Genomic DNA, 26,231 nt, shown 5'->3' on the forward strand with positions numbered 1-26,231 from the left:
CCCAGTTGGTAAGGGTAGGTAACAACACATCCGCCACGCTAATGCTCAACACAGGGACCCCTCAGGGGTGCGTGCTCAGTCCCCTCCTGTACTCCCTGTTCACTCACGACTGCATGGCCAGGCACGACTCCAACACCGTCATTAAGTTTTCCGATGACACAACAGTGGTAGGCCTGATCACAAACAACGACGAAACAGCCTATAGGGAGGAAGTCAGAGACCTGGCCATGTGGTGCCAGGACAACAACCTCTCCCTCAACGTGATCAAGACAAAGGAGATGATTGTGGACCACAGGATAAATGGGACCGAGCATGCCCCCATTCTCATCAACGGGCTGCAGTGGAGCAGGTTGAGAGCATCAAGTTCCTTGGTGTCTAATTCACCAACAAACTAACATGGTCCAAGCACACCAGGACATGTGGTGAAGAGGGCACGACAAAACCTAACCTAAAGACTCCAGCAACTCTAGTTATACTGTTCTCTCTGTTATCACACGGCAAGCGGTACCGGAGTGCCAAGTCTAGGTCCAAGAGGCTTCTAAACAGCTTCTACCTCGAATCCATAAGACTCATGAACACCTAATCAAAAGGTTACCCCCTGCCCTCTTTTACACCGCTGCTACTTTGTTGTTATCATCTATGCAGAGTCACTTCAATAACTCTACCTACAGTTGAAGTCGGAAGTTTACATACACCTTAACCAAACACATTTAAACTCAGTTTTTCACTATTCCTGACATTTAATCCGAGTTAGATTTCCCTGTTTTAGGTCAGTTAGGATCACCACTTTATTTTAAGAATGTGAAATGTCAGAATAATAGTAGAGAGAATGATTTATTTAAGCTTTTATTTCTTTCATCACATTCCCAGTGGGTCAGAAGTTTACATACTGTTAAGGTTTTCTTCCGGTGAAAGAGAGGAGGACCAAAATGCAGCGTGGTTATCTCGATACATCATTAATAAAGAATATAACGACCAATACAAAAACGTAATGTGAAAAACCTAAACAGCCCTATCTGGTGCAAACAAACACAGAGAAAGGAACAATCACCCACGAAACACTCAAAGAATATGGCTGCCTAAATATGGTTCCCAATCAGAGACAACGATAAACACCTGCCTCTGATTGAGAACCACTCTAGGCAACCATAGACTTACTTAGACAACTCTACTATACTACAATCCCATAACCTAAAAAAAAGACAAAACACACCACAATAAATAACCCATGTCACACCCTGGCCTGACCACAATAATAAAGAAAACACAAAATACTAAGACCAGGGCGGAACACATACACTCAATTAGTATTTGGTACCATTGCCTTTAACATTTTTAACTTGGGTCAAATGTTTTGAGTAGCCTTCGACAAGCTTCCCACAATAAGTTGTGTGAATTTTGGCCCATTCCTCCTGACAGCTGGTGTAACTGAGTCAGGTTTGTAGGCCTCTTTGCTCGTACACACTTTTTCAGTTCTGCCCACAAATTTTCTATGGTATTGAGGTCAGGGCTTTGTGATGGCCACTCCAATACCTTGATGTTGTTGTCCTTAAGCCATTTTCCACAACTTTTTTAGTATGCTTGGGGTCATTGCCCATTTGGAAGACCCATTTGCGACCAAGGTTTAACTTCCTGACTGATGTCTTGAGATGTTGCTTCAATATATCCACATCATTTTCCTACCTCATGAAGCCATCTATTTTGTGAAGTTTACCAGTCCCTCCTGCAGCAATGCACCCCAACAACATGATGCTGCCACCCCCGTGCTTCACGGTTGGGATGGTGTTCTTCGGCTTCCAAGCCTCCCCCTTTTTCCTCCAAACATAACGATGGTCATTATGGCCAAACTGTTCTATTTTTGTTTCATCAGACAAGAGGACATTTCTCCAAAAAGTACAATCTTTGTCCCCATGTGCAGTTGCAAACCGTAGTCTGTATTTTTTATGGCGGTTTTGGAGCAGTGGCTTCTTCCTTCTTCCTTTCAATATAGGACTCGTTTTACTGTCGATATTGTTTTGCCCTGACCTTAGAGAGCTTTTTTTATTTCTCTATTTGTTTAGGTCGGGTGTGATTTGGGTGGGCATTCTAGTTTTTCTATTTCTTTGTTGGCCGAGTATGGTTCCCAATCAGAGGCAGCTGTCTATCTTTGTCTCTGATTGGGGATCATACTTAGGCAGCCATTTTCCCACCTTAGATTGTGGGATCTTGTTTTTGCATAGTTGCTGTCTAGCCCTGCAGAACTTTATGTTCGGTTTTGTATTTTGGTCGGAGTTAAGTATTAAAATGCAAAATTAATTACTTAAAAATCATACAATGGGATTTTCTGGACTTTTGTTTTAGATTCCGTCTCTCACAGTTGAAGTGTACCTATGATTTTTTTTTAAATACAAACCTCTACATGCTTTGTAAGTAGGAAAACCTGCAAAATCGGCAGTGTATCAAATACTTGTTCTCCCCACTGTAGATATTCCATTAAAAATCAGCCGTTTCCAGCTACAATAGTCATTTACAACATTAACGATGTCTACACTGTATTTCTGATCAATTTGATGTTATTTTAATGGACAGAAAATGTGATTTTCCTTCAAAAACAAGGACATTTCTAAGATCCAACTCAATCTTCCTTGGGTTCATCTTAATTTTCTTCCTTTTGCAGTCCTCAGACCACATTTCTGTTCTCATGTGTTGATTCTGCAATTCCGTCTACAACAATGTTGTTCCGCCTTGATTGTCCCTCTACATAATCTGATTTCTCTGTCATTGTTATGATGGATTTCCATATAGAACTAATGTCCTCTCTCAATGACTTACAGGTTGTTATCATCTTGCCAATTTCCTGTTTCAACTCATCAAGCTGACCCTGGGAGAACTGCAAACTCTTCTTCAGGTCCTGGACCTCTCTGGTCAGGTCGTCCATTATTTTATTAGTCGACTCCACCAGTATTTGGACAAAACAGCTATTTTCTTGTTGTTGTAACAACTGCTTGTAGAACTATGTTTGATCATTTTAAAGATCCTTTACCTGTGTCACGACTTCTGCCGAAGTCGTTGCCTCTCCTTGTTCGGGCGGTGCTCGGCGTTCGACGTCACCGGTCTTCTAGCCATCATTGATCCTTTTTTCATTTTCCATTGGTTTTGTCTTGTCTTCCCACACACCTGTTTTCAATCCCATTCATTACCTGTTGTGTATTTAACCCTCTGTTTCCCCTCATGTCTTTGTCAGAGATTGTTTTATTGTCAGTGTAGTGTGATTGTTGTATAGGTGCGCGTCGGGTCCTCGTACCCATGTTTGTGTGTTTATGTACATTTAGTGTTATGGAGCATACTCCGTGGACTTTATTAAAAGACTCCATTTTACACTCCATTTGACTCTCCTGCGCCTGACTTCCCTGCCACCTATTACACCTATGCATGATAGAATCTCTGACCAATATATGAAGTCAGCAGGAGAGGACACTATGCCCATGGAGCTGGAGGAACGCGTTCAGGAACAAGCGAGGAGCTTGACGTTATCAGCTCCGTCATGGATTACATTGTCATGAAAATGGATCGCTGGGAGAGACAGGGAGTTTCTCCAGCGCCACCACCACCACAACCGGAATCTCCCGTGAACGTTTTTTCCTCTCCGGAACCGAGGATCCATTTATCCCTACCTACGGGATACAACGGAGATACTGCCGGCTGCCAGGGTTTCCTCCTTAAACTGAACTTGTATCTAGCCACGGCCTCCCCAGTACCGTCTGACCGTGAGAAGAGTTACGCCCTCATCTCATGCCTCACCGAGAAAGCCCTGGAATGGGCCAGCGCTGTGTGTAGTAGGGAGGATGCGGCGCTGGACCATTTTGAGGAGTTCACCCGCCAATTCCGGATAGTATTCGATCACCCACCTGAAGGCAAAGCAGCGGGTGAGCTTCTCTATCATCTGAGGCAGGAGACGAGGAGTGCACAGGATTTTGCTTTGGAGTTTAGGACCTTGGCTGCCGGCGCTGGATGGAGCGACAGGGCCCTGATCGACCATTACGTTGTAGTCCGTCGGGAGCTGGCCTGTAGAGACACCACCCTCACCTTCGACCAGCTGGTGGACATGTCCATCAAGCTGGACATGCTGGCTACTCATGGATGTCTAGATCGGGGTCTGGTTGTTCCATCCTCCCGCACCCTCTCTCCCGAACCTATGGAATTGGGAGGGATGGTGCGCAGGGAGACCGGAGGGGGTTCCCGCTCGAGCACCATTCAAGGTCGCAGAGAGCACACTGCTGGTCGGTGCCGGGTTGGTTCCTCTGGGAATAGAGAGGGCAGGCAGGGCATTCTGGCGTCACCCCAGGTGAGTAGGCACCATTCTCATCCAGAGCCCTCTGCTGCACTAATGTTTGTCTCTGTCTCTTTTCCTGATTTTTCACTGCATTCCCAGTATAAGGTGCTAGTAGATTCGGGTGTGGCTGGGAATTTCATTAATAAAAGTCTAGCTCATAGTTTAGGGATCCCTATTGTTCCTGTGGATGTGCCTTTCCCTATTCATGCCTTAGATAGTCGACCATTAGGGTCAGGGTTTATCAGGGAGGTAACCGCACCTTTGTGTATGATAACGCAGGAGGGTCACAAGGAGAAGATGAGTCTTTTCCTTATTGATTCTCCTGCGTATTCTGTGGTGCTAGGCCTACCCTGGTTAGTTTGTCATAACCCCACTGTTTCTTGGCCAAAGAGGGCTCTCACGGGGTGGTCGCGAGAATGCTCAGGTAGGTGTTTAGGGGTTTCCGTTGTTGCTACTACGGTGGAAAGTCCAGACCAGGTCTCCACCGTACGCATTCCCCCCGAATATGCCGATTTGGCTCTCGCCTTCTGTAAAAAGAAGGCGACTCAATTACCACCCCATCGACGGGAGGATTGTGCAATAGATCTCCTGGTAGACGCTGCATATCCCTAGAGTCACGTGTATCCCCTATCGCAAGCGGAGACGGAGGCTATGGAGACATATGTCTCTGAATCCCTGCATCAGTGGTTCATTCAGCCATCCATTTCACCCGTCTCTTCGAGTTTCTTCTTTTTGAAAAAAAAGGATGGACGGGCGGTTTACGCCCGTGCGTTGATTATCGAGGTCTTAATAAAATCACAGTGAAATATAGTTACCCGCTACTTCTGATCAATACGATTATTGAGTTAATGCACGGGGCACGTTTTTTCACAAAATTGGATCTCAGGAGTGCGTACAATCTGGTGCGTATTAAGAAGGGTGATGAGTGGAAGACGGCATTTAGCACCACCTCAGGTCATTATGAGTACCTGGTCATGCCATATGGGTTGATGAATGCTCCATCAGTTTTCCAATCATTTGTAGATGAGATCTTCAGGGACCTGCACGGGCAGGGTGTAGTGGTGTATATCGATGATATTCTGATATACTCTGCTACACGCGCCGAGCATGTGTCCCTGGTGCGCAGGGTGCTTGGTCGCCTGTTGGAGCATGATCTATATGTCAAGTCTGAGAAATGCTTGTTTTTCCAACAATCCATCTCCTTCCTAGGGCATCGGATTTCCACTTCAGGAATGGAGATGGAGAGCGACCGCATTACAGCCGTGCGTAATTGGCCGACTCCAACCACGGTAAAGGAGTTGCAGCGTTTTTTGGGGTTTTCCAATTACTACCGGAGGTTTATCCGGGGTTTTGGTCAGGTGGCAGCTCCCATTACCTCACTGTTAAAGGGGGGCCCGGTGCGCTTGCAGTGGTCGGCTGAGGCGAACAGGGCTTTTGAGCACCTGAAGACTCTGTTTACCTCGGTGCCTGTGCTGGCTCATCCGGATCCCTCTTTGCCATTCATGGTGGAGGTGGACGCATCCGAAGCTGGGATAGGAGCAGTGCTCTCTCAGCGTTCGGGTACGCCACTGAAGCTTCGCCCCTGTGCTTTCTTTTCCAAGAAGCTCAGCCCGGCGGAGCGAAACTATGATGTGGGGAACCGAGAGCTGTTAGCTGTCGTAGAAGCTTTGAAGGTGTGGAGGCATTGGCTTGAGGGGGCTAAACACCCTTTTCTCATCTGGACTGACCACCGCAATCTGGAGTATATCCGGCAGGCGAAGAGATTGAATCCTCGCCAGGCAAGGTGGGCCATGTTTTTCACTCGTTTTGTGTTTACTCTTTCTTACAGACCAGGCTCCCAGAACGTTAAGGCAGACGCATTGTCTCGGCTGTATGACACAGAGGAGCGGTCCATGGATCCCACTCCCATACTCCCAGCTTCGTGTTTGGTGGCGCCAGTAGTGTGGGAGCTGGACGCGGACATTGAGCGGGCGTCACATGCAGAGCCTTCTCCCCCTGAGTGTCCAGCTGGTCGTCTGTACGTTCCGTCTGCTGTCCGCGACCGATTGATATATTGGGCTCACACGTCACCCTCCTCTGGTCATCCTGGGATAGGTCGGACGATGCGCTGTCTTGACGGGAGATACTGGTGGCCCACTTTAGCTAAGGACGTGAGGATTTATGTTTCTTCCTGCTCGGTGTGCGCCCAGTGCAAGGCTCCTAGACACCTGCCCAGATGTAAGCTACAACTTCTACCCGTTCCTCAACGGCCGTGGTCTCACCTGTCAGTGGATTTTTTGACTGATCTTCCACCTTCACAGGGTTACACCACAATCCTGGTCGTTGTGGATCGGTTTTCTAAGTCCTGTCGTCTCCTCCCTTTGCCCGGTCTCCCTACGGCCTTACAAACTGCAGAGGCCCTGTTTACACACGTTTTCCGGCACTATGGGGTGCCTGAGGATATAGTGTCTGATTGGGGTCCCCAGTTCACATCAAGGGTCTGGAAGGCGTTCATGGAGCGTCTGGGGATCTCGGTTAGTCTTACCTCAGGTTTTCACCCCGAGAGTAATGGGCAGGTGGAGAGAGTTAACCAAGATGTGGGTAGGTTTCTGCGGTCTTATTGCCAGGATCGGCCGGGGGAGTGGGCGAAGTTCGTGCCCTGGGCAGAGATGGCTCAGAACTCACTCCTCCACTAGCCTTACTCCCTTTCAATGTGTATTAGGGTATCAGCCGGTTCTGGCTCCTTGGCATCAGAGCCAGACTGAGGCCCCTGCGGTGGACAATTGGTTTCGGCACGCTGAGGAGACCTGGGAGGCAGCCCACGTTCACCTTCAACAGTGTTCGCACCAGGGGACAGGGTCTGGCTCTCGACCCGAAACCTGCCCCTTCGCCTGCTCTGCCGGAAGCTGGGTCCGCGGTTTGTGGGGCCGTTTAAAGTCCTGAGGAGAGTGAACGAGGTATGTTATAGGTTACAACTACCCACTCATTACCGTATTAACCCCTCGTTCCATGTGTCTCTCCTCAGGCCGATGGTGGCTGGCCCGCTCCAGGAGGCTGAAGTGCGTAATGTTCCTCCGCCTCCTCTAGACATCGAGGGGGTTCCGGCGTACTCTGTTCGATCCATTTTGGATTCGAGACGACGGGCGAGGGGCCTTCAGTACCTCGTGGACTGGGAGGGGTACGGGCCGGAGGAGAGATGCTGGGTTCCGGTGGAGGACGTGTTAGATCCTTCCATGTTATCAGAATTCCACCGTCTCCATCCGGATCGCCCTGCACCTCGCCTTCCGGGTCGTTCCCTGCCACCTATTACACCTATGCATGACAACCTGTGATAGAGAGACACCACTGTCCTCAACGGTACCAGCTTTGGTCTTGTCATGGTAGCAACGTAGGCTACGTTGTTACTCCCCACAATTCCAGACAGTGCAGGTTGCAGGGAAGATGGAAACAGCAACAAACAGTAGGGATCTAGACAGTCACAAGCATGGGACAATCCGAGGTCCAATGAAACCCTGCTAGCTTGATAGGCAGCTGACAGGGGCGGCTAGGTCCTCGGTTGGCAGAATCCCTGGACAGATAGCAGCGGTCCCAGCTACTGATGCCAACCGCATCACAGGATCCAAAATCAAAAGGTTTCCAACTAGTAACCAAACTTTCAGACACTTTCAAACTTTACAAACCAACAAACCAAGTGCTGCCTCTATTCCATGTTCAACGGGATGCCACATTTACATATGGTGAAGGCTTGTCATCCTAAGGGTATTACCAAGGAGGTTTGGTTGTAAATAACCAATTATGTTGTAACAACTTAAATACCTTAACAGTGAAATCCTTAGCCTGTTGCTCCTGGAATGGCAAAGGTTATTGAGGACCGAACAATTTCTGCTTAACACTAGAAAGCATTCTGGTAGTCAGAATAAGCACAACAGACTGCTCACAGACATACAATACATTCAACCCACAAACTGAGTCATTAGTCATTAGAAGCATTTGCCTGGTCTCTACAGAGCATCTACCTCCTACATCCTACAGCGTGGTGGAGGCTGAGAGTGGTGCTGAGGATGATCTACAGAAGCAGTGAGGTTAAAAACAGACACCACACACACACACACATTGATCAGCAGGAGACAGATGTCAGGCTTCATTTACCTAACCCTTCCTCCCTTCCTTCTTGCTAAACTTCTTCCCTCCTAACTGACTAACAGGCTTAGGTGGGCGTTGGTGCTGTGATACTGAGAGTGCAAGTCCAGTAGGAATAGTAGGAATATACACTGAGTGTACAAAACATCACCTCCCTTCTGCCTCGCCACCCCTGCTGAACCCAACACCCTGGACAAAACACACAGCAAACCTGTAAACAATTCATGAGGCCTCCATTTTTCATGGGGAGAGAGAGGGAGAGGGAGAGAGAGAGAGAGCGAGAGGGAGAGAGGGAGAGAGAGAGAATGTGTGCAAGAGATAGTGAGAAAGAGATTGAGTCAGGAAGAGTAAGAGAAAAAAGTGTCATTGAGAGATCGAGGAGTGTGGTGATCTAGGGGTCGAGGAGTGTGGTGGTCGAGTGGTTGAGGAGTGTGGTGGTCAAGTGGTCGAGGAGTGTGGTGGTCGAGTGGTCGTGGAGTGTGGTGGTCGAGTGGTCGAGGAGTTTGGTGGTCGAATGGTTGAGTGGTGTGGTGGTCGAGGAGTGTGGTGTTTGAGTGGTGTGGTGGTCGAGGAGTGTGGTGGTTGAGTGGTGTGGTGGTCGAGGAGTGTGGTGGTTGACTGGTCGAGGAGTTTGGTTGTCGAATGGTCGAGGAGCGTGGTGGTCGAATGGTGGAGGATTGTGGTGGTCGAGGAGTGTGGTGGTCGAGTGGTCGAGGAGTGTGGTGGTCGAGTGGTCGATGGGTGTGGTGGTCGGGTGGTGTGGTGGTCGAGGAGCGTGGTGGTTGAGGAGTGTAGTGGTCGAGTATGTGTGTAAGAGATAGTGAGAAGGAGATTGAGTCAGGAAGAGTAAGAGAAAAAAGTATCACTGAGAGGTCGAGGAGTGTGGTGGTCGAGTATGTGTGCAAGACATAGTGAGAAAGAGATCGAGTCAGGAAGAGTAAGAGAAAAAGGTGTCATTGAGAGGTCAAATGGTGTGGCAGTCGAGGAATGAGGTGGTCGAGTGGTGTGGTGGTTGAGTGGTCGAGGAGTGTGGTGTTCGAGTGGTCGAGGAGTGTGGTGGTCGAGTGGTCGAGGAGTGTGGTGGTCGAGTGATGTGGTGGTCGAGTGATGTGGTGGTCGAGTGGTTGAGTTGTGTGGTGGTCGAGGAGTGTGGTGCTCGAGTGGTTGAGTGGTGTGGTGGTCGAGTGGTCGAGGAGTGTGATGGTCGAGTGGTGTTGTGGTCGAGGAGTGTGGTGGTCAAGGAGTGTGGTGGTCAAGGAGTGTTGTAGTCGAGGAGTGTGTAAATGCGTTTGTAGATTCTCCTCAGCCGTGCTAGTACAGTGTGTGGTGCCTCATTTGCATGTAGTGTGGCTGGCTGATGCTAATGTAGTAGAGGTGCTGATTAGTTATAAATGAGTGTGAGGAGAGAGTGAGGTGAGGAGAGAGGGGAGAATAGAGAGGATAAATAAAACAAATAAAGAGTAGAGGAGAGTGGAGAAAAAGGAGAGAGAGAGCACAGCACAGATGAGCTCCACTACTTATGCCAGTGGGTCCCAGCAGCTCCACGTGAGAGCTGGCCTGGTAACAAAGTAGGATAGGCTGCTGAACAGAGAGCCTGCTTAGAGTAATGATAATTAGTATCATCATAATAACACTTTGTTATTAAGGATGTTTATGAGTTCTTCTGGTGAGAAATAAGGCTTTTATTTTATTTATTTTTACCACCGTATTCTCCCAATTTTTCGATCTTGTCTCGTCGCTGTAACTCCCCAACAGGCTTGGGGAGGCGAAGGTGGAGACATGCGTCCCCCGAAAAACATGATCCACCTAGCTCCTTAACCCGGAAGCCAGTCGCACAAATGTGTCTTAGGAAACTTTGTGCAACTGGCACCTGGGGTCAGCCCGTAGGCACCCGGCCCGCCACAAGGAGTTGCTAGATTGCGATGAGCCAAGTAAAGCCCCACCGGCCAAACCCTCCCCTATCCCTGACGACGCCAGGTCAATTGTGCGATAAATCCTAATAAATCTGGTATGAGGTCTGGGATAACAATTTTGTGATTAGAATTTATTAAAACTACACAGGGAGAGCTGTGAGCCTACCAGTAGTATGAATATACTGAGTCTACTGAGTAACATCTTGTGTTGGAGTAACCTTTGACAGGCAAATTATCCCAGTGAAATATGATAGACACACAGAGGACTACATAACTACTCTTCAATGTTCAGTTGAGTGTAAGACCAGGCCAGACCAACAAGTGGTTGCCTCTAGAACACAATCCTCCTCCAACCCTCCTGTCATTCACATCCCTCCAGGCTCTAACAACCTCCATCCCATCAGGAGAGGGACATGTGTAGCTCAGTGACCAGAGCCCAGGGGAACCAGGGGAAATGCTCATCAACAGGACTTTCTGTTACAATCACCTTCTCTTGTCATCATGCAAACAAAGCAGATAGGACCAGCTCCATATAAAACACAGGGAATAATCCAACATGTCCGTGAAAAGGCTCTATTCTGCTCACAGGTCATACAGTAGACACTCATTGATGCGAGGAGTACCTGGAACCATCTCTCCCTCTCTGCTCCCCCCTTAGTTCCCCAGCTGATCCTGGCCGTGGCCCATTTGTGTTACTTTTTCCCCCACGTGGCTGAGGTCAGTGGCAGTGGCCTCGCTCCCTCTCCCTTTCTCCTCGCTCGATCTCTCTCTCTCCTCGCTTGCTCTCTCTCTCTCTTCCCTCTCTCCCTGTGATCACAAAGCAGAGGAAGGCTGGTGTTTGTGAGGGGTGCAGGTGTCCTGGGCATGAAAGGGCCTCAGGGCTACAGGGAGACCCAAGAGACTCAGGTCCCTCTGGAGAACTTTCAGCTCAACCCAGCTGAGTCAGTCAGTCAGTCGAACAGAACACCTTCTCTAGCCGTTCGTTACGTGGCTACACTGAGGATGGCAGGCCTCCCCTGGTTATCACTGAATCATGGCTAGAGACAAAACCACTTAATCAAACCCCAGAATGGGAGGAGGAGAAATGTGAATGGACTCTGACTGCTGAGTGGGAGGAAGAGAATGACAACCAGAACGTACAGTTGAATGGAGAGATCACAGATAGACAGTGACAGACAGAGGATACAAAGTGTCCACATCAGACTGGATCAGATGGGGGGCGTCTCCAAGCAACAGGTTCAGCTGGACAGAACCAACTCCACATCAGACAGTCCCATAGAGACAGGATGAAGACAGGGTTCCTAGGTGAGAACAGGTAAGGCTGTGGGTTCTGAGGTGAGGCTGTGACAACTAACATTGTCAACAAACACAACAACACAACAACAGCTATGGGGCAGCAGTACCCTTGTGGGTGTGTTTAACCAACCAGTAGAGCAGTAGTGTAACTGACATTTCACGACATGAACAGTTACACAGTCTTTGTATTATGTTGTTATTGTTGCTGTTGTTCACTTGAACTTGGATTTTCTCTCTTTCTCATTGGTGTTTCCATTTGAGTCCAGCTGATGCAATTACCTAGCATGTATTTCATTCCAGGAGGGATTTAGGAACTCAAGGTGTCCAATTATCCTGCGTGGTAGACTGGGACTCTCAGTCCCTCTGTGGGGGCCAAGGCTGTAAAATAAATGTTGTTTGTGATCTTGACTGGTCCCAGCAGAGAGGAAAGGGCGGTGGGGGAGAGGGTAGAGGGAGCAGGGGAGGTTAACCTCACTTTAATGAGACTAGGTACAGGATTTCCATTTCAACGGGATAATTTAATACTAGCGCGACCCTCGGCACACCACACCATTTAAAACATTATTTCTCACTCTTTTGTGTAATATTCAATATCCTCACTAATACTTACATTTTACAGCAGCTTGAAAAGACAAATTTGTACAAGTGGCAAGCATCTATTTTACAACCTCCTCTCCCACCCAGCAGCACAGGGCTGTTCCTCTGTCTGTTGCTGTAGTGGAGTGGTCTTTTACATTTTTGTTTTACAGTATTTTTGAAATTGAACCTTTATTTAACTAGGCAAGTTAGTTAAGAACAAATTCTTATTTACAATGACGGCCTACCCCGGCCAAACCCGGACGACGCTGGGCCAATTGTGCACCGCCATATAGGACTCCCAATCACAGCCTGTCAAGGGGTGTACTCGAGGCGAAGTCAGGTGCAGGAGAGCAGAGTAACGTAAACAGGGGCACTTTTATTTTCGTTTCAAAAAACGAGAGCACTACATAAATCAAACGCGCTCAAAACGCGGAACATAACAAAAGTAAAGCGCGTAATAAAATACCACAATAACATGAAACAATTACACACAAATACATGATGGGAAACAGAGGGTTAAATACAAGTAGATTGATTGGGGAAATGAAAAGCAGGTGTGTATGGAACAAGACAAGACAAACGGACATGGAGCGGCGATGGCTAGAAAGCCGGTGACGTCGATCGCCGAACGAACAAGGGGAGGAGCCAACTTCGGCGGAAGTCGTGACACAGCCTGGAATCGAACCAGGGTGTCTGTGGTGATGTCTCTAGCACTGAGATGGAGTGCCATAGACAGCTGCGCCACTCGGGAGCCCAAGTGATCATCTTTCCATAATAAAAAGAGTAAAAGAAGCTTTGCTATTTATACCAGATTCAATATTATAATACCACATTCAACATTATAATACCACAAAAATGATCCCAACATATTTGAGGTTACACTAACAGTGATACTGTTCCAACAGTTTAAAAACAAAGTTTCTAGTACCCTGAGAGTTGAGATATATGTATATATTTTTAAGATCTCTCAACATTAATTTGGATTCCCTTTTTGTCAATGCTTTATTGGCCATGCTAAATGAATGGTATTTTCCCTCCACTGCACCTCCCGCTCGTTCCCTTTACTCTGCTACGGGACATCCGTCTGAGTAGCACCGTCTGCTCTGATCAGTCTCACTCACCAATTAAAACCATGGGGAGTGAAAACTCTAATCAAACATTAACTGAACTATTTATGTTTCTACATCTAGGTCGCACATCAGTGAGGAGTTAAATGATGATTAAACAATATATATATTTATCCCTATACAATAACGGAAATTATTATAGTGTAACAGTTTAGAAATAGCTTACTGATATTTAATAAATTAGTAATAAAGATTTACAAATGTTCAGCAAATCATTAACACATACATTAGAAATGATCTGACAATGGCTTATAAATGAAAGTTATTATATAAAGTGTTACAACCGTGTGGTTAACTGGGATCAGTGTGAAGTCTGGAGGCTGGTCGGATTTAATCAGATCCATAATATAATGTCATCTGCAGGTTTCACTGTGGCTTATTGATCTGCCAGATATTGATCCAGAGTGTTTGTTCATTCATGGACAAGTTCACAGCTTTGATCACTGTGAGCATGGTGCTGAATCTACATCAAACATGCTGCGGAGTGATATCTCATCCTCGTTGCATGATTATAATGAAATCTGCATGTTCATGCACTGGTTTTCATCTGTTCCCTGTAGGGCTCATTTCAGCACCTCGGTTCACTATCATCAGGAAGTGCACCTGATCCATCCCCAGTGTGAATAGACTGATGTTGTTTAGCTTATTAAAGAGCCAGTCCAACAGCAGAAGAGACTTTACCTTCCCTTTTTACATGATCTCAGAGGCTTGACTTTGCTGCTGTGAACAACGGTAACAGTACTAAACCACATTACACAGGTCCACACCTGTGGTGGCTGGTGGCACTTTAAATTGGGAGGATGGGCTAATAGTAATGGCTGGAACAGAATAAATGCAATGGTCTCAAACACATCACACACCTGGTTTCCATGTGTTTGATACCATTCCAATCACTCCATTCGTTATTATGAGCCGTCCTCCCCTCACCAGCCTCCTCTGGTCCACACAGTCAACCCTTCACAAACTGCATCAACATGTCGGCCTTGTCATTCCTCCTGATAGGTCACTGAGGAGGAAGAGAAACCAGTCATCAAACAGTCATCACAACCAACCGAGTTCCTGCTCATCAGTCCTTCAAGACGCAGACACACACACAGTTTTGATGACTTCAAAGCAATGATAAGCCCCGACAGTGTAGGGGCCAGTAGGGATGTTCTGAGTAACAGAAGGCAGTAGAGTTGTTTTTGACTGTGAACGAGAAAGGGAAAGGGGATTGCACAACTGAATGCATTCAACTGAAATGTACTTCCGAATTTAACCAAACCCCTCTGAATCAGAGAGATGCAGGGGGATGGCAGTTTGAAAATCGACCTCCATCCAGGGATGGAAGATGTCGCTATAGTCCTAATTATCCCAATAGGCAAATGAAGAAGATTGAAATACTGCTCGTTTTTAATAAAACTTTTCCGTCAGCATTCTAAGATAGCTAATGCTAAATCAGCCCATTGGATTCCATGAAAATGCGATGCCAAGCAATTGGGTGAGTAGCTGCTGGAGGTGATTTTGGAATTAAATGAGCTGCTTTATCAGTAGCTACCTAGAATGAGGATGAAAAAGGCAGTTTAATGAATAACTAGCAGTATTTCAACCTTCTCAATTTGCCGAATGGGATAATGGGAAAGTAATGAGTACAGCGACACCTTCCATTCCTGGATTGTGGTACGTTTTCAAACCATTTCTCTTCTTGTTCACCAAAATGAAGACATATTTGGATATGACCATTTCGACTTGAAGGAAGGTTTGCTGAACTTCAAGTCGAAAACCTTTGACTAATTGGTTCCCTGTTCACTGCTAAATCACTGGTTCTCAGGTGAGAGAGGATATTTTCCCTTAGTTGAGGAGGAGGTGGTAGATGCCTACAGTTCCACTTTAGTGAAGGAAGGCCTGGCAGAATGCTTAGATTCATGGTCAGTAGGCTATGATTAATCCACTTGAACTTCGAGTCAATTTTAACATGAAAAGCTGATTTTGAGTCATATTGATGGTGTATGTGCATTTGTCACACTTCTATTACTGTAACCTTCTACAGTAGCCTGGATTTCACCTGGGGTTCGTTTAGTAGCCTACAACAGAACGGTGTTCAATGTTAATCTAAACGGAAACGGTACTGAACAACAAGCTGAGGAAGAGGACTATGGAGGCCCAGATGGGATTGTGTATGGTGTGTGCTGCACCTGTTTTGCAATGGCCACACACATATTGATCAGGCCACACCTCGCTACACCCACTGAACTGTAGAAAACATACCTCAAAGGATGTAAAATAACGCGCTGTTTCAGGGAAACATGTTGTTCAGTAGTATGTTGTTCAGCAGCCTACAAACCGTCACGCAATGTAGCAAACGTTGAACCGAACTGATTGGCAGTGGTGGAAAAAGTATTCAATTGTCATACTTGAGTAAAATTAAAGATAGCTTAATAGAAAATGCCTAAAGTAAAAGAGAAAGTCACACAGTAAAATACTACTTGAGTAAAAGTCACAAAGTATTTGGTTTTAAAATACCAAAAAACTGTAATTTCTAAAATATACTGTACTTTAAGTATCAAAAGTAAAAGTATACATCGTTTCTAATTCCTTATATTAAGCAAACAAGACGGCACAATTTTCTTGATTTATTTTTTATTGACGGATAGCCAGGGGCACGCTCCAACACTCTGACATCATTTGAGAAAAGAAGCATGAGTGTTTCAAGTTTTAATGTCACATGCACAAGTAAAACTACATACAGTTCAAGTCAGAAGTTTACATACACCTTAGCCAAACACATTTAAACTCAGTTTTTCACAATTCCTGACATTTAATCCGAGTAAAAAGTCCCTGTCTTAGGTCACTTAGGATCACCACTTTATTTTAACAATGTGAAATGTCAGAATAATAGTAGAGAGAATGATTTATCTCAACTTTTATTTATTTCATCACATTCCCAGTGGGTTAGAAGTTTACATACACATATTTGGTAGCATTGCCTTTAAATGTTTTACCTTGGATCAAACGCTTCAGGTAGCCTTCCACAAGCTTCCCAGAATAAGTTGGGTGAATTTTGGCCCATTCCTCCTGACAGAGCTGGTGTAACTGAGTCAGATTTGTAGGCCTCCTTGCTCGCACACGCCATTCAGTTCTGCCCACACATTTTCTATAGGATTGAGGTCAGGGCTTTGTGATGGCCACTCCAATACCTTGACTTGGTTGTCCTTAAGCCATTTTGCCACAACTTTGGAAGTATGTTCGGGGTCATTGTCCATTTGGAAGACTCATTTGCAACCAAGCTTTAACTTCATGACTGATGTCTTGAGATGTTGCACCACTGTCCCCTATGAATGTCAATAAAGATACAGTGTTAACTCAGATAGTCTATGTATCAGTCTTATTGCTTGGGGATAGAAGCTGTTCAAGAGCCTGTTAGTGTCAGACTTGATGCACTGGTACCGATTGACAATGCAAAACAGAGAGAATAGACTATGGCTTGGGTAGTTGGAGTCTTTAACGATTTTCCAGGCCTTCCTTCCACACCACCTGATATAGATGTCCTGGATGGCAGGGAGCTCGGCCCCAGTGATGTACTGGGCTGTTCGCACCACCCTCTGTAGTGCCATTGGATCAATGGTGGTGGTACTGCCATACCAGGCAGTGATGCAGCTAGTCAATATACTCTCAGTGGTACAGCTGTAGAACCTTTTGAGGATTTGAGGGCTCATGCCAAACCATTTCAATCTCCTGAGGGGAAAGAGGTGCTGTCATGCCTTCTTCACGACTGTGAAGTTGAATATTACCAGTTGAATATTACCATGAATATGCCTGCCAGCTGTTCTGCGCATGCTCTGAGAACGTGCCCCCAGAATAATGTCTGGACCCGCGGCCTTGCGGCTATTGACCTGCTTAAAGACTTTTCTCACGTCGGCCTCAGAGAGCAAGATCACCCAATCCTCTGGGTTGGTGATGGCCCTCACACCCGACATGGTGTTTTTGTCAAAGCGTGCATAAAATGCATTGAGTTAGTCTGGTAGAAAGGCATCTTTGGGCAGATCACGGTTGCTTTTTCCTTTTTAATCCGTATTGGACTCTAGCCCCTGCCACAAGTGACGGGCGTCGGAGTCTGAGTAGTATGATTCCACCTTATTACTATATTGTCCATTTTCTCGTTTGATGACTCTGTGAGGTCATAGCAGGACGTCTTGTACTTATTCATATCCTTGGCAGTAGCCTCAGGTTTGTGTAGTCCTTTGATTTAGTGCCAACCTCAGTGTTAATCCAGGGCTTTTGATTGGGGAAGCAACGAACACTCATATGGGGACAATATAGTCAATGCATTTTCCAGTGATGGAGGTGGTTAGCTTGTCAATGTTAGTCTCAAAAGCAGTCCTGTACAATAATCTCGGATTCTGGTGACCATTTCTCAACGTTGTTTAGTGAGTCTGACAGAAGTTGTGCACGGCTGGAGGGAATTTAACAAGGAAGCAAGTTTTGAAAATATGAAATCTTAGAAAAAAAATTCATGTTTACATTTGATAAGATTCCCAAACATAATAAAGTAGCTGTGATGGAAGGTTTACTTGACTTCACCTTCCTTACCTCAATGCACAATGCCACTCTGAAGGTGAATGTAGGCCTGTAGGCTAAAAACAGTATTTACTTTGGCAACATAATATTATTGATTCATTTGTAGCATTGCCATTACATAGATTGAGGGCTTGAAACAAGGTTGCTAATTTGCACACTAAATATGAATGGAATCCAGATCAGCTTTTCACTTGATAGCTCAAGCCACTGAGGAGAAATAGGAAACACGTGGTAACTTGTCATTTTCAAAGAAACAACTAGCCTACGTGTGGGGATCCGATTCCTTCAAACAAAGTAGGCTACTTTATCCGTGATATATTATTCATCTCCCGTTTTGTAAAATAATTTTTACCCGGTGCCCGAAAAACGGTCTTTTAAAGTTGCCGCTGTCCATGGTAACGGATGTGATAGGCTGAACCTGGGAAAGAAAGAAGCTCGCCTCGTTCAGAATAGCAGCGGCGCTGGAGTAGCCAACAGTCGTCGTCTGATAGCTCCAGCCAAAACGGGACAACGAACCTTTTTTATTTTATTTATTTATTTGGTTCGATTGATATCCTCTTCTCAAACAAGATGTGACTTTTATAACAAGACTAATACCTTTAGAATATTCATGTCAGGATAGCCGGGAGAGAGAACGCGGAGGGGGTTTTGCGAATGGAAGTTATTTGTTGTGAATTGTTTTGAGTATGTTATGCCGACGTGAGTTTGTTTTTGGGTTGTCTCTGTTCGCCGTGGACCTTTAATTTGGAATCTAACGACGAAAACCAGATCGTCGAGGGAAACCCAGAGTGAGGATTCTACGAAGCCAGAGAGCTCCCAACAGACCGGGGATTTAAATTGTGTTTGGTGTGCTCCGGGAGAAGCGAGAGTCAAAGAAAGAAATTCATGTGGCCATTCTCTCTTTAGCTAAATATTTTGGATTGCAGAATGAGCAAGGAAAGACCCAAGAGGAATATCATCCAAAAGAAATACGTGAGTAGTTACTTTCCTATAAATGTCCTATGTGCATACAATAATTTGACCTTTACAAGTTTGCACGTTCAATTCGCCCGTTTCGAAGAAAATGCATCCACTTCGATCACGGAGTAGGAAGGTTACCATTACACAGCTGTGGCCTATTGGGGTCGAATAGCCTTTCAGATAATGAAGTTGTAGAATGTGTTATCAATTAGACGTCTTTGATTTTATAGTCTGTTATATTTATACAGTGTCTGTGTTGCTACAGTTCTTCAACATAAGACAAGGCTATTTATTTGATTATTAACTCGCAATGGAAGGGCAATGCGCATTGAGTTCTCATCACTGTTCGAGAAATCAATAAACCTCCCGCAACAATTTAAGTCAGAATTTTCCACAGGAGCTGGCTAATTGTTTTCAGAATATATTTTTTCTCCTTTAGTCCCTTTCAGAGCCATGAAGAGAGACCGCCATATCTCCCATGGCTGATTCCGGGTTGCATACCCCCATCCTGAGCAGCCCTCTATACACTGGCATTTATAAATTAACACTTGTTTTGCTGTTGGATATCACAACATTCACTTTAGTTATGTTGACGTGACTTGAGTGTAACTGAAAAGCACCGCCCGACCATTACGAGTGGACTGTGGCTCTTTAATTTTCTCCGTAGCGAGAGGACGCAGGGGTTAGGCAATTTAACATTTGCGAAGAATTTATAATAATTTTACAATCGTAGTGGAACACTCAGGGAGAGTTGCTTGTCTGTTGGTTTACTAACATTGATATGCGATAAAGGGTCTGATCATTTAAATGTTGTGTTGCACGTCTGTTACCTCAGGGAATGGAATATATTGCAGCCTGAGCTTGCTGAGTCAGAATGTTAAAGCTTCTCGGACATTTTTTTCCCTAAATCCGCATTTATGTTTAAGCAGACGGAAGACCCTGGATGCGGCTAAACGAAGTGTTAAAGGGGATAGTAGATTAAATGCGAACTTGTTTTTTTGTGTAATTTTAAAGAGGTGGTGTTTCAGTCGCATTGCAGAGGTTCGTGTGAAGGGGAGGCAAGAAGCGACCATTTTCTATCTGCAACTACCTAATACCGGCGAATTTGTCAAAGGGGCTATGCCAATTTAGGTAATTTCAAGATTTGTACCCTTTGTGTAACCCAAAAGATTTTACATATTTGAAATAGAGTTTTAAAACAGGCGTAAACTAACCAATGACGTACTCTTTCAAACGGAGACACTGGCACATCCCTTGGCTGAGTTTAACCCTCACGTTACTGCGTGTCCTCGTGTGAATTTTCCTCATGTGGAAACAATGTGAAGTTATTATGAACTACTTTGAATAATAACATAATTTAAGATTATTCACGTTTTTATTTCCATATATTTAATCTCAAAATATTTTGGCCACGTGTGGGCCTGCTGTTTGTGGCCCACAACACTTGAGTTATCAAAGCACAGTTGGACCCTCATAAGGTGTGATTTTGTCCTTGCCCAAACATACCACTCTAACTGATTAAAACGTTGTACTTTTATATATTATGAGGTGAAATAATACTAATTTCCTGAAGTGTTAAGCATATAGTTAGTCTATATACTCTATACTTTCCCCGGAGTGTGATACTATTTTTCCCTAACATACTCAACTCTCACTGCAAAGCTAAAGTAATCAATGCACTACATTTCCAACTTTCTTTGGGACAGGTGAGTTAATTTAACAAACGAAAAGGATGCTAGGGAAATCTCAAGAATGAAGTTTAAAATGGTCTGATATTTTATTCATAACTTATGTAATTATAGATGTGTGTTTATATGGCTATGTTTGTGTGTGGAATTGGACTGCACAGAACATGGCTGTCACATCTGCTGAGCTGCAGCAGCTGGGGTAAAAATCTGGTCGGACCAAACCATGCGAACAACAAAACAACCTGGAGGTGCCCCCCTTCTCCTCAGGCCCCCAGGGGCCCCCCACTCAGAACGCAACACCCTCCCCCCCAGAACAACTCTTGGCCCCTCTGATTTAACGTCCCCTTAATTAGCGTTAGAAAATTAGCCATGCTTGGCTCCTCAGGAACACTGGAAAAGAGTGAGTTGTGAATATCCCCCATGTGCTCCATCCATGTTATTAAAGTTCATACGTCGGGAAAAAAAACACTTTATAATGCAAACAAGGCAGTTGCCGCTTCTTTGATAAGACACAAGTTAACCCCCAATAAAAAAAAAAAGTTTTTTTTTTTTTTTGAGGCACAAACACTCTTTCTCTCTGAAATGATATCTGTATATTCAGAGAATTTGGCAATGGTGTAATAACTCATTTGGGTAGCAGCGTTTGCTAGATTTGTGGTGTTTAACTGAACATACCACTGAGAGGAGACGTGCAGCCAGGGCCATTTTGTCCTGACTAGGCTGTTCTCAGGATGTGTGGTGGGTTAGAGCTGCCTCTGATTCAGGCTTTGTGGCGCTGAGCTGGCCTCTGTGTGCTGGGATAGAGCTTGGCTGTGTGGTGGGATAAGCACAGCTGCTGCAGGGGTCTTTACAAATGTAAAGAAGCTGTCAGTGTTTGTTTCATCAGGCACACAACTGATGAGGGCCAAGTTGAAAAATCCACCGCAGTGTGTGGAGCACAAAAAGAGGAAACAAAAATAGAGGGGGCTGGGGTCGAGGCCTGTAAAAGTTCCGTCCCCTCTCTCCCTCCCCTCCCCAGTCCTTCAGCTTTACTATTTAAATTTGTGCCTCATATCCACCCATGAGAGTTCGTGGGTCTGAGCCCGAATGTGCTTCATTTAACCTTCTGTTTTAATGCAGATGGTCTTTTTTTAAATCCTCGTTTTCTTCGCGTGTGTGTGTGTAACATAGCAGAGTTCACAGTTCCGCTCTGAGGAACCTTGACACTGTAACTGGGCCAGTAAGATGCTGTGAGGTAGGTTTCAACAGGAAGGTTTCAGACACCTCATTCTACACCACTACCTTCCAACTTCTTGCTCAAGCATTCTTAGTATTAATCATAGTTTTTCCTCCTTTATATCGGCGGGACCACTGACTCCACAGTACATGGAGAGCCGGCTCTACGTGGAGAGAGTGGAACTGGCAGACACAGCCTTCTGATGCTGTTGCATTTATTGATGGCTCTATTCAGTTCTCTGTGTTTTGCTGTCTGCCAACTGACAATGTTCCACTTTACTGCGTCGTTACGGGAGCTCCCCAAACTGCCGGATTTAATTTGGGCCGCCAGTGATCAGCTGCAGCCAGCAGATCGCCTCCTATTCTCCATTCTCTGTCTCTCCCTGATTTTACGACAGCTTTACTTCACGCACCCTGCCCCTGTTACCCTGTTATGTAATGTGACCTTTCTCTTATCAGCCGTTACCATCTCGGCACAATCTCCGCACAAGGCCACAGTTCCCTTTCTGTTCATTAGATCAACCTCTTTATGGGCAAACTACCAGCCAGGCACATGCACTATTTTATTAAACTACCAGGGTAGTGCCATACATGCTGTACCAGGCAGATGAACTGCTGTGATATCATATAAATGGGGGGGGGTTTGATATTGTAATCTTGTGCTGAAATATACTCTATCATATGTGCGATTATTCTGAGATGAGACTGTCTGACATTGCTCTATTGAAGGACTATTCAGAATATATGTTATGTATGAGACTCGAGTACACCACATACTCTCACTGAATGTACTGCTTCATTTTGCGCCATGATTTATGTCTTCCTACTCCTGTGGGTTTGGCTGGACTGCCCTGAGTGGGACACAAGCTGCACTACACAGTGTGTGTGGCAGCCAAAGCTTATCTGTTTTGAATCCCTGAGGAGCTGAATCAGCATTTTTAGATGTCTTTGGTTTTGCCTCAACATTCTTCAACCCTGAGGTGGGAGGACACTTGACGGTAGTAGGTAGGCTGTATGGGTGTGACTGGAGGGCAGAACAGGGGAGGAAGGCGGGCATTATGAACAAGACACTTTGGCCGAGCCCATCCAGCTGGCGAGGGTTGTGTTCAGAGTGCGGTAGACTTCTAGGGAGTCTCTACTGACTGTAAAGGCTAATGGAACCATTAGTCCTGCCATCCAACCACTAACCTAACATAGCAGGCGTAAAAAGACGCCTCAGCGGAGTCCCTACATCTGTTCTTTAGGGCAAACGGAAGTTAGGTTGAAAACCTGAAACATCTGTGTTGTGGGTGCATGGACTGCTTCTATGGTTGAGCTGGGGCTGGACACATCAGTTATACACTCTCGGTCAATCCGGTATTATCTCGAGATCCCCTTCTACCACTCTGACTTACTTTCATCAGGCAGCAGTAAGCCTCCAGGGATAAAGCAATAGAGGTTCCATTCTGACTATATTGATCCATGTTACAGACTCCTAATGCCTTGATGCGTGATGAACTGCTGAATGGGCAACGAGGAGGCTATTTTAGCCATATATTGTTATTCAACATGATTTATAAATCATTATACTCTTATGTCTAAATATAGTTGACAATCAGATTACACAGCTGTGTTATACCTGGTTTATAGAACTCGTATTTACTCATGTCTGAGTTTTGAATCGCAGCGCACTCATCATTGTAGTTTTTGGGTTCTAGGTTTCCACCAATTTATTCTATATAAATCGGTGATGATGTTTGTAGTGGTATATAATAGTTATATTTCATATGTAGCTGTATAATATCTGTTTCTTGCCAGAGCTCCACAGGGACCTTTGGCCACTGCCATGTTAGCTTGGCACACTGACTTATCCAGGGGTTAAGAAGTTGGAGTCAAAGCATTACTCCGATGTCATATTTACTGTGACGATGAAGGTATCTCTTTTATTTAAATTTTTATTGCAGTCATTTGAGGCCCTTGAACAAGCCGGTGCTGTTTTCTGAAAGATGACCCCCCTCAGTGCATTCTGAGGACAGGCCTAACTCTGGGTGGCAGCTCCCCTCTCGATTTACTACAGTAATGAGCTTGTGCAGTAAGTGGCTGCAGTGTGTACTCTGCTCACTATAAACTGCTGGAGTAGTTGGGTGGGCTGCATTGGCTTTGTGGGGACCGATTGGCAGGGGGGAAGGAGGGGTGGACTCGCACAGCTCAAAGGTGGGGAGGCAAAAAACCGTAGTTAAAAAAAAAAATGTAGGTCAATGGAGGTGAGTTAGTTATCGCTCTGTGTGCTCCAGCACCATGAGAAACACATTAGTCTCCTGCTCCATCTTGTCTGGTAATAGAATACTGAGTTTTTTTTTGTTTTATTCCCTCAGTGTCATTACTCAGCCAGGTGCAAAGAGCAGAGCGACACAGTTTCCAGTGGGATCAGCATGAGAGCAGAAAGTATGGCAGTTCTCTCCCGCTTAGCCAGAGAAGCTCTTCTAAACTGCTGTGGAGTGGTTGGCGGTGGGATATCTTGCTGCTTACAACACTCGTGTATATTTGTCTGTAGTGTGTTTGTATTCATCTGTTTGGCGGGAGATCCGTCTCCTTGGTGGTTTCTTCTCGCTGCATTCTTCCCACATTTTGTTGTTTGGCTTCAGACTGCCAAAGGAAACATTGGAATCTTCCCCAGATAGATGTAGTGTAAACTGTTGGAATACCTCACCTTGCCTCTCCCTATCACCATAAACAGGCACCCTGTGCTTTGTCCTTGTGGGTCAGCTAAACACGAGGCCAGGAGTTTGGTTAGCTACACATTCTGCTGTTTTCTTGGCGGCCTGAAACTTATAAAGATTATTCACAATATGTGGTTTCATAAAGCACGTTGACAGATGTTCATTATGACCCAACAGTGGGATTAATATTTAAAATAGAAGAATTGTCAGAAATCTGATTCAGACAAAAGTAATGCCTCTTTGATCTCCTCTCTGCACAATGGCAGCATTTTAATGGCACTTCTAGCGGCTAAGTTTTCACTAGGCCTCACAGCAGGGGACTGTAGTGTTTGGTACACCCAGGGAAGGGATCCAAAGCCCAGGCTGAAAGGCTGGCCCTGCCCCATGGCCCTGGATCAAATAACCCTCCCAAAGGAAGCACTAAAAACCACAACCTGTGACAGTCTGAGAACTAAAGAGGATAGAAATAATTAAATTGGGGTCTGTCGCGGGTAGAATTTCGATCTTCACCGTTGCTAATGACAGAGCCAGGTAAAGGAAACTGATCTAAATGTTGATCACGTCATACAATATATGTAGCTCACGTCAGATCCATATACTGTACAGCCTTGCTTAAATCTCATTACATTGGTAAGTTTCAGCAGATTTACACTACAGTCATTTAGGCCTATAGGTGTCTATCTAGGCCTATAGTATACTGTGTGACTGAGGACAGAGTATGATATTTAGTAATGATTCAGTTGGTAATCATAGAAGTTCAATCCAAAGCAACTCTGCCATGTAATGTAAACTGAATCTGGGAGTCACCTAAAGACAGGGTTACCATAGTGACCAGAAGTGTTTTTTTAACATTTATTTTCCATTCTCCATGCCATCGGAGGGGGCCTAGCCACTCCGTTACTATAGCAACTGCTGGAGTCTGGGCAGAATGGAGCGTCCATCGGTCTGTTTTGAGACACGACACTCCAGTGTCTGAACATAGTAGAGAGCTGAAGTTAGACTGTAAAGTAGCTTTGCACAGACTCTACTGAGGGGTGTTTGTAGGTAACAGGCTGAGAGGCATGACTGACTTTGGTATGAAATGTGTGGCAATTTACACTCTTGTGAAATACTTGAAAGAGCACAACTAAGGCATTGCCTGACAAAATTAGCTGTTTGAGGCCTGTTCCCTTTAATATCACACTATTGTATTTTGAATGAAACCAGAAAACCATTACCTGGTACTGTGAATGACAGTTCCACTGAAATCAACTGAGGCATTATTACTCCTATCAGTCATTGTTGCCACATTTTACTTTACTACCTGAATGGAGAGCAGCCATTTAGTTTCCTCTGAGTATTGAATGGTCTTGCTTCGATTGGTGCTCAGACATAGTTGAGTGGAACCGTTTGCCAACCTTGAAGGAGGAGCGTCTGGGGTACCTATCACTGGACAATCTGCCAGACCCACTGGCTGAGGCAGCAGCCATGGTTTGGTGTGTGGCTTTGTCTGTGACTTGACCTGACAGGACAGGAGGTGTGTGACTGGTTCTCCTGTTTACTGTGACATTGGCAGAGGATCCTGTAAGCGGTGACACCGAGGTAACTAGGTGTCTGTCTCCGTGGCAACCAGGTTTGTCTGTGTACCTGAGACAAAGTACATTTCACCTCCACAGGATCCCTTTGAGCTCAATTACCAACTATAGGGAGAGAATGAGAAGGAAGGAAGGAGTGAGAAAGGGATAGAGGTATGAATCAACCCTGCTGCTCCTCTCTCTAGTCTGCTG

General features: G+C 45.3%; 1 protein-coding gene across 2 annotated transcripts in view; it reads left to right on the forward strand.

The window, feature by feature from the left end:
- Window positions 1-18,232: 18,232 nt before the first annotated feature.
- LOC112264657 (protein Jumonji) overlaps window positions 18,233-26,231 on the forward strand; it is an 89,771-nt gene continuing 81,772 nt past the window's right edge. Inside the window, exon 1 of one of the 2 annotated variants that reach the window (XM_024441410.2) lies at window positions 18,233-18,875. In XM_024441410.2, coding sequence (XP_024297178.1) covers window positions 18,831-18,875 — 45 coding nt within the window. In that variant the 5' untranslated portion in view covers window positions 18,233-18,830. The remainder of the gene's footprint in view (window positions 18,876-26,231) is intronic. The other variant, XM_024441409.2, reaches the window with a different exon arrangement.

Source organism: Oncorhynchus tshawytscha, linkage group LG13, assembly GCF_018296145.1.
Source record: "Oncorhynchus tshawytscha isolate Ot180627B linkage group LG13, Otsh_v2.0, whole genome shotgun sequence".
NCBI classification, from domain to species: domain Eukaryota; kingdom Metazoa; phylum Chordata; class Actinopteri; order Salmoniformes; family Salmonidae; genus Oncorhynchus; species Oncorhynchus tshawytscha.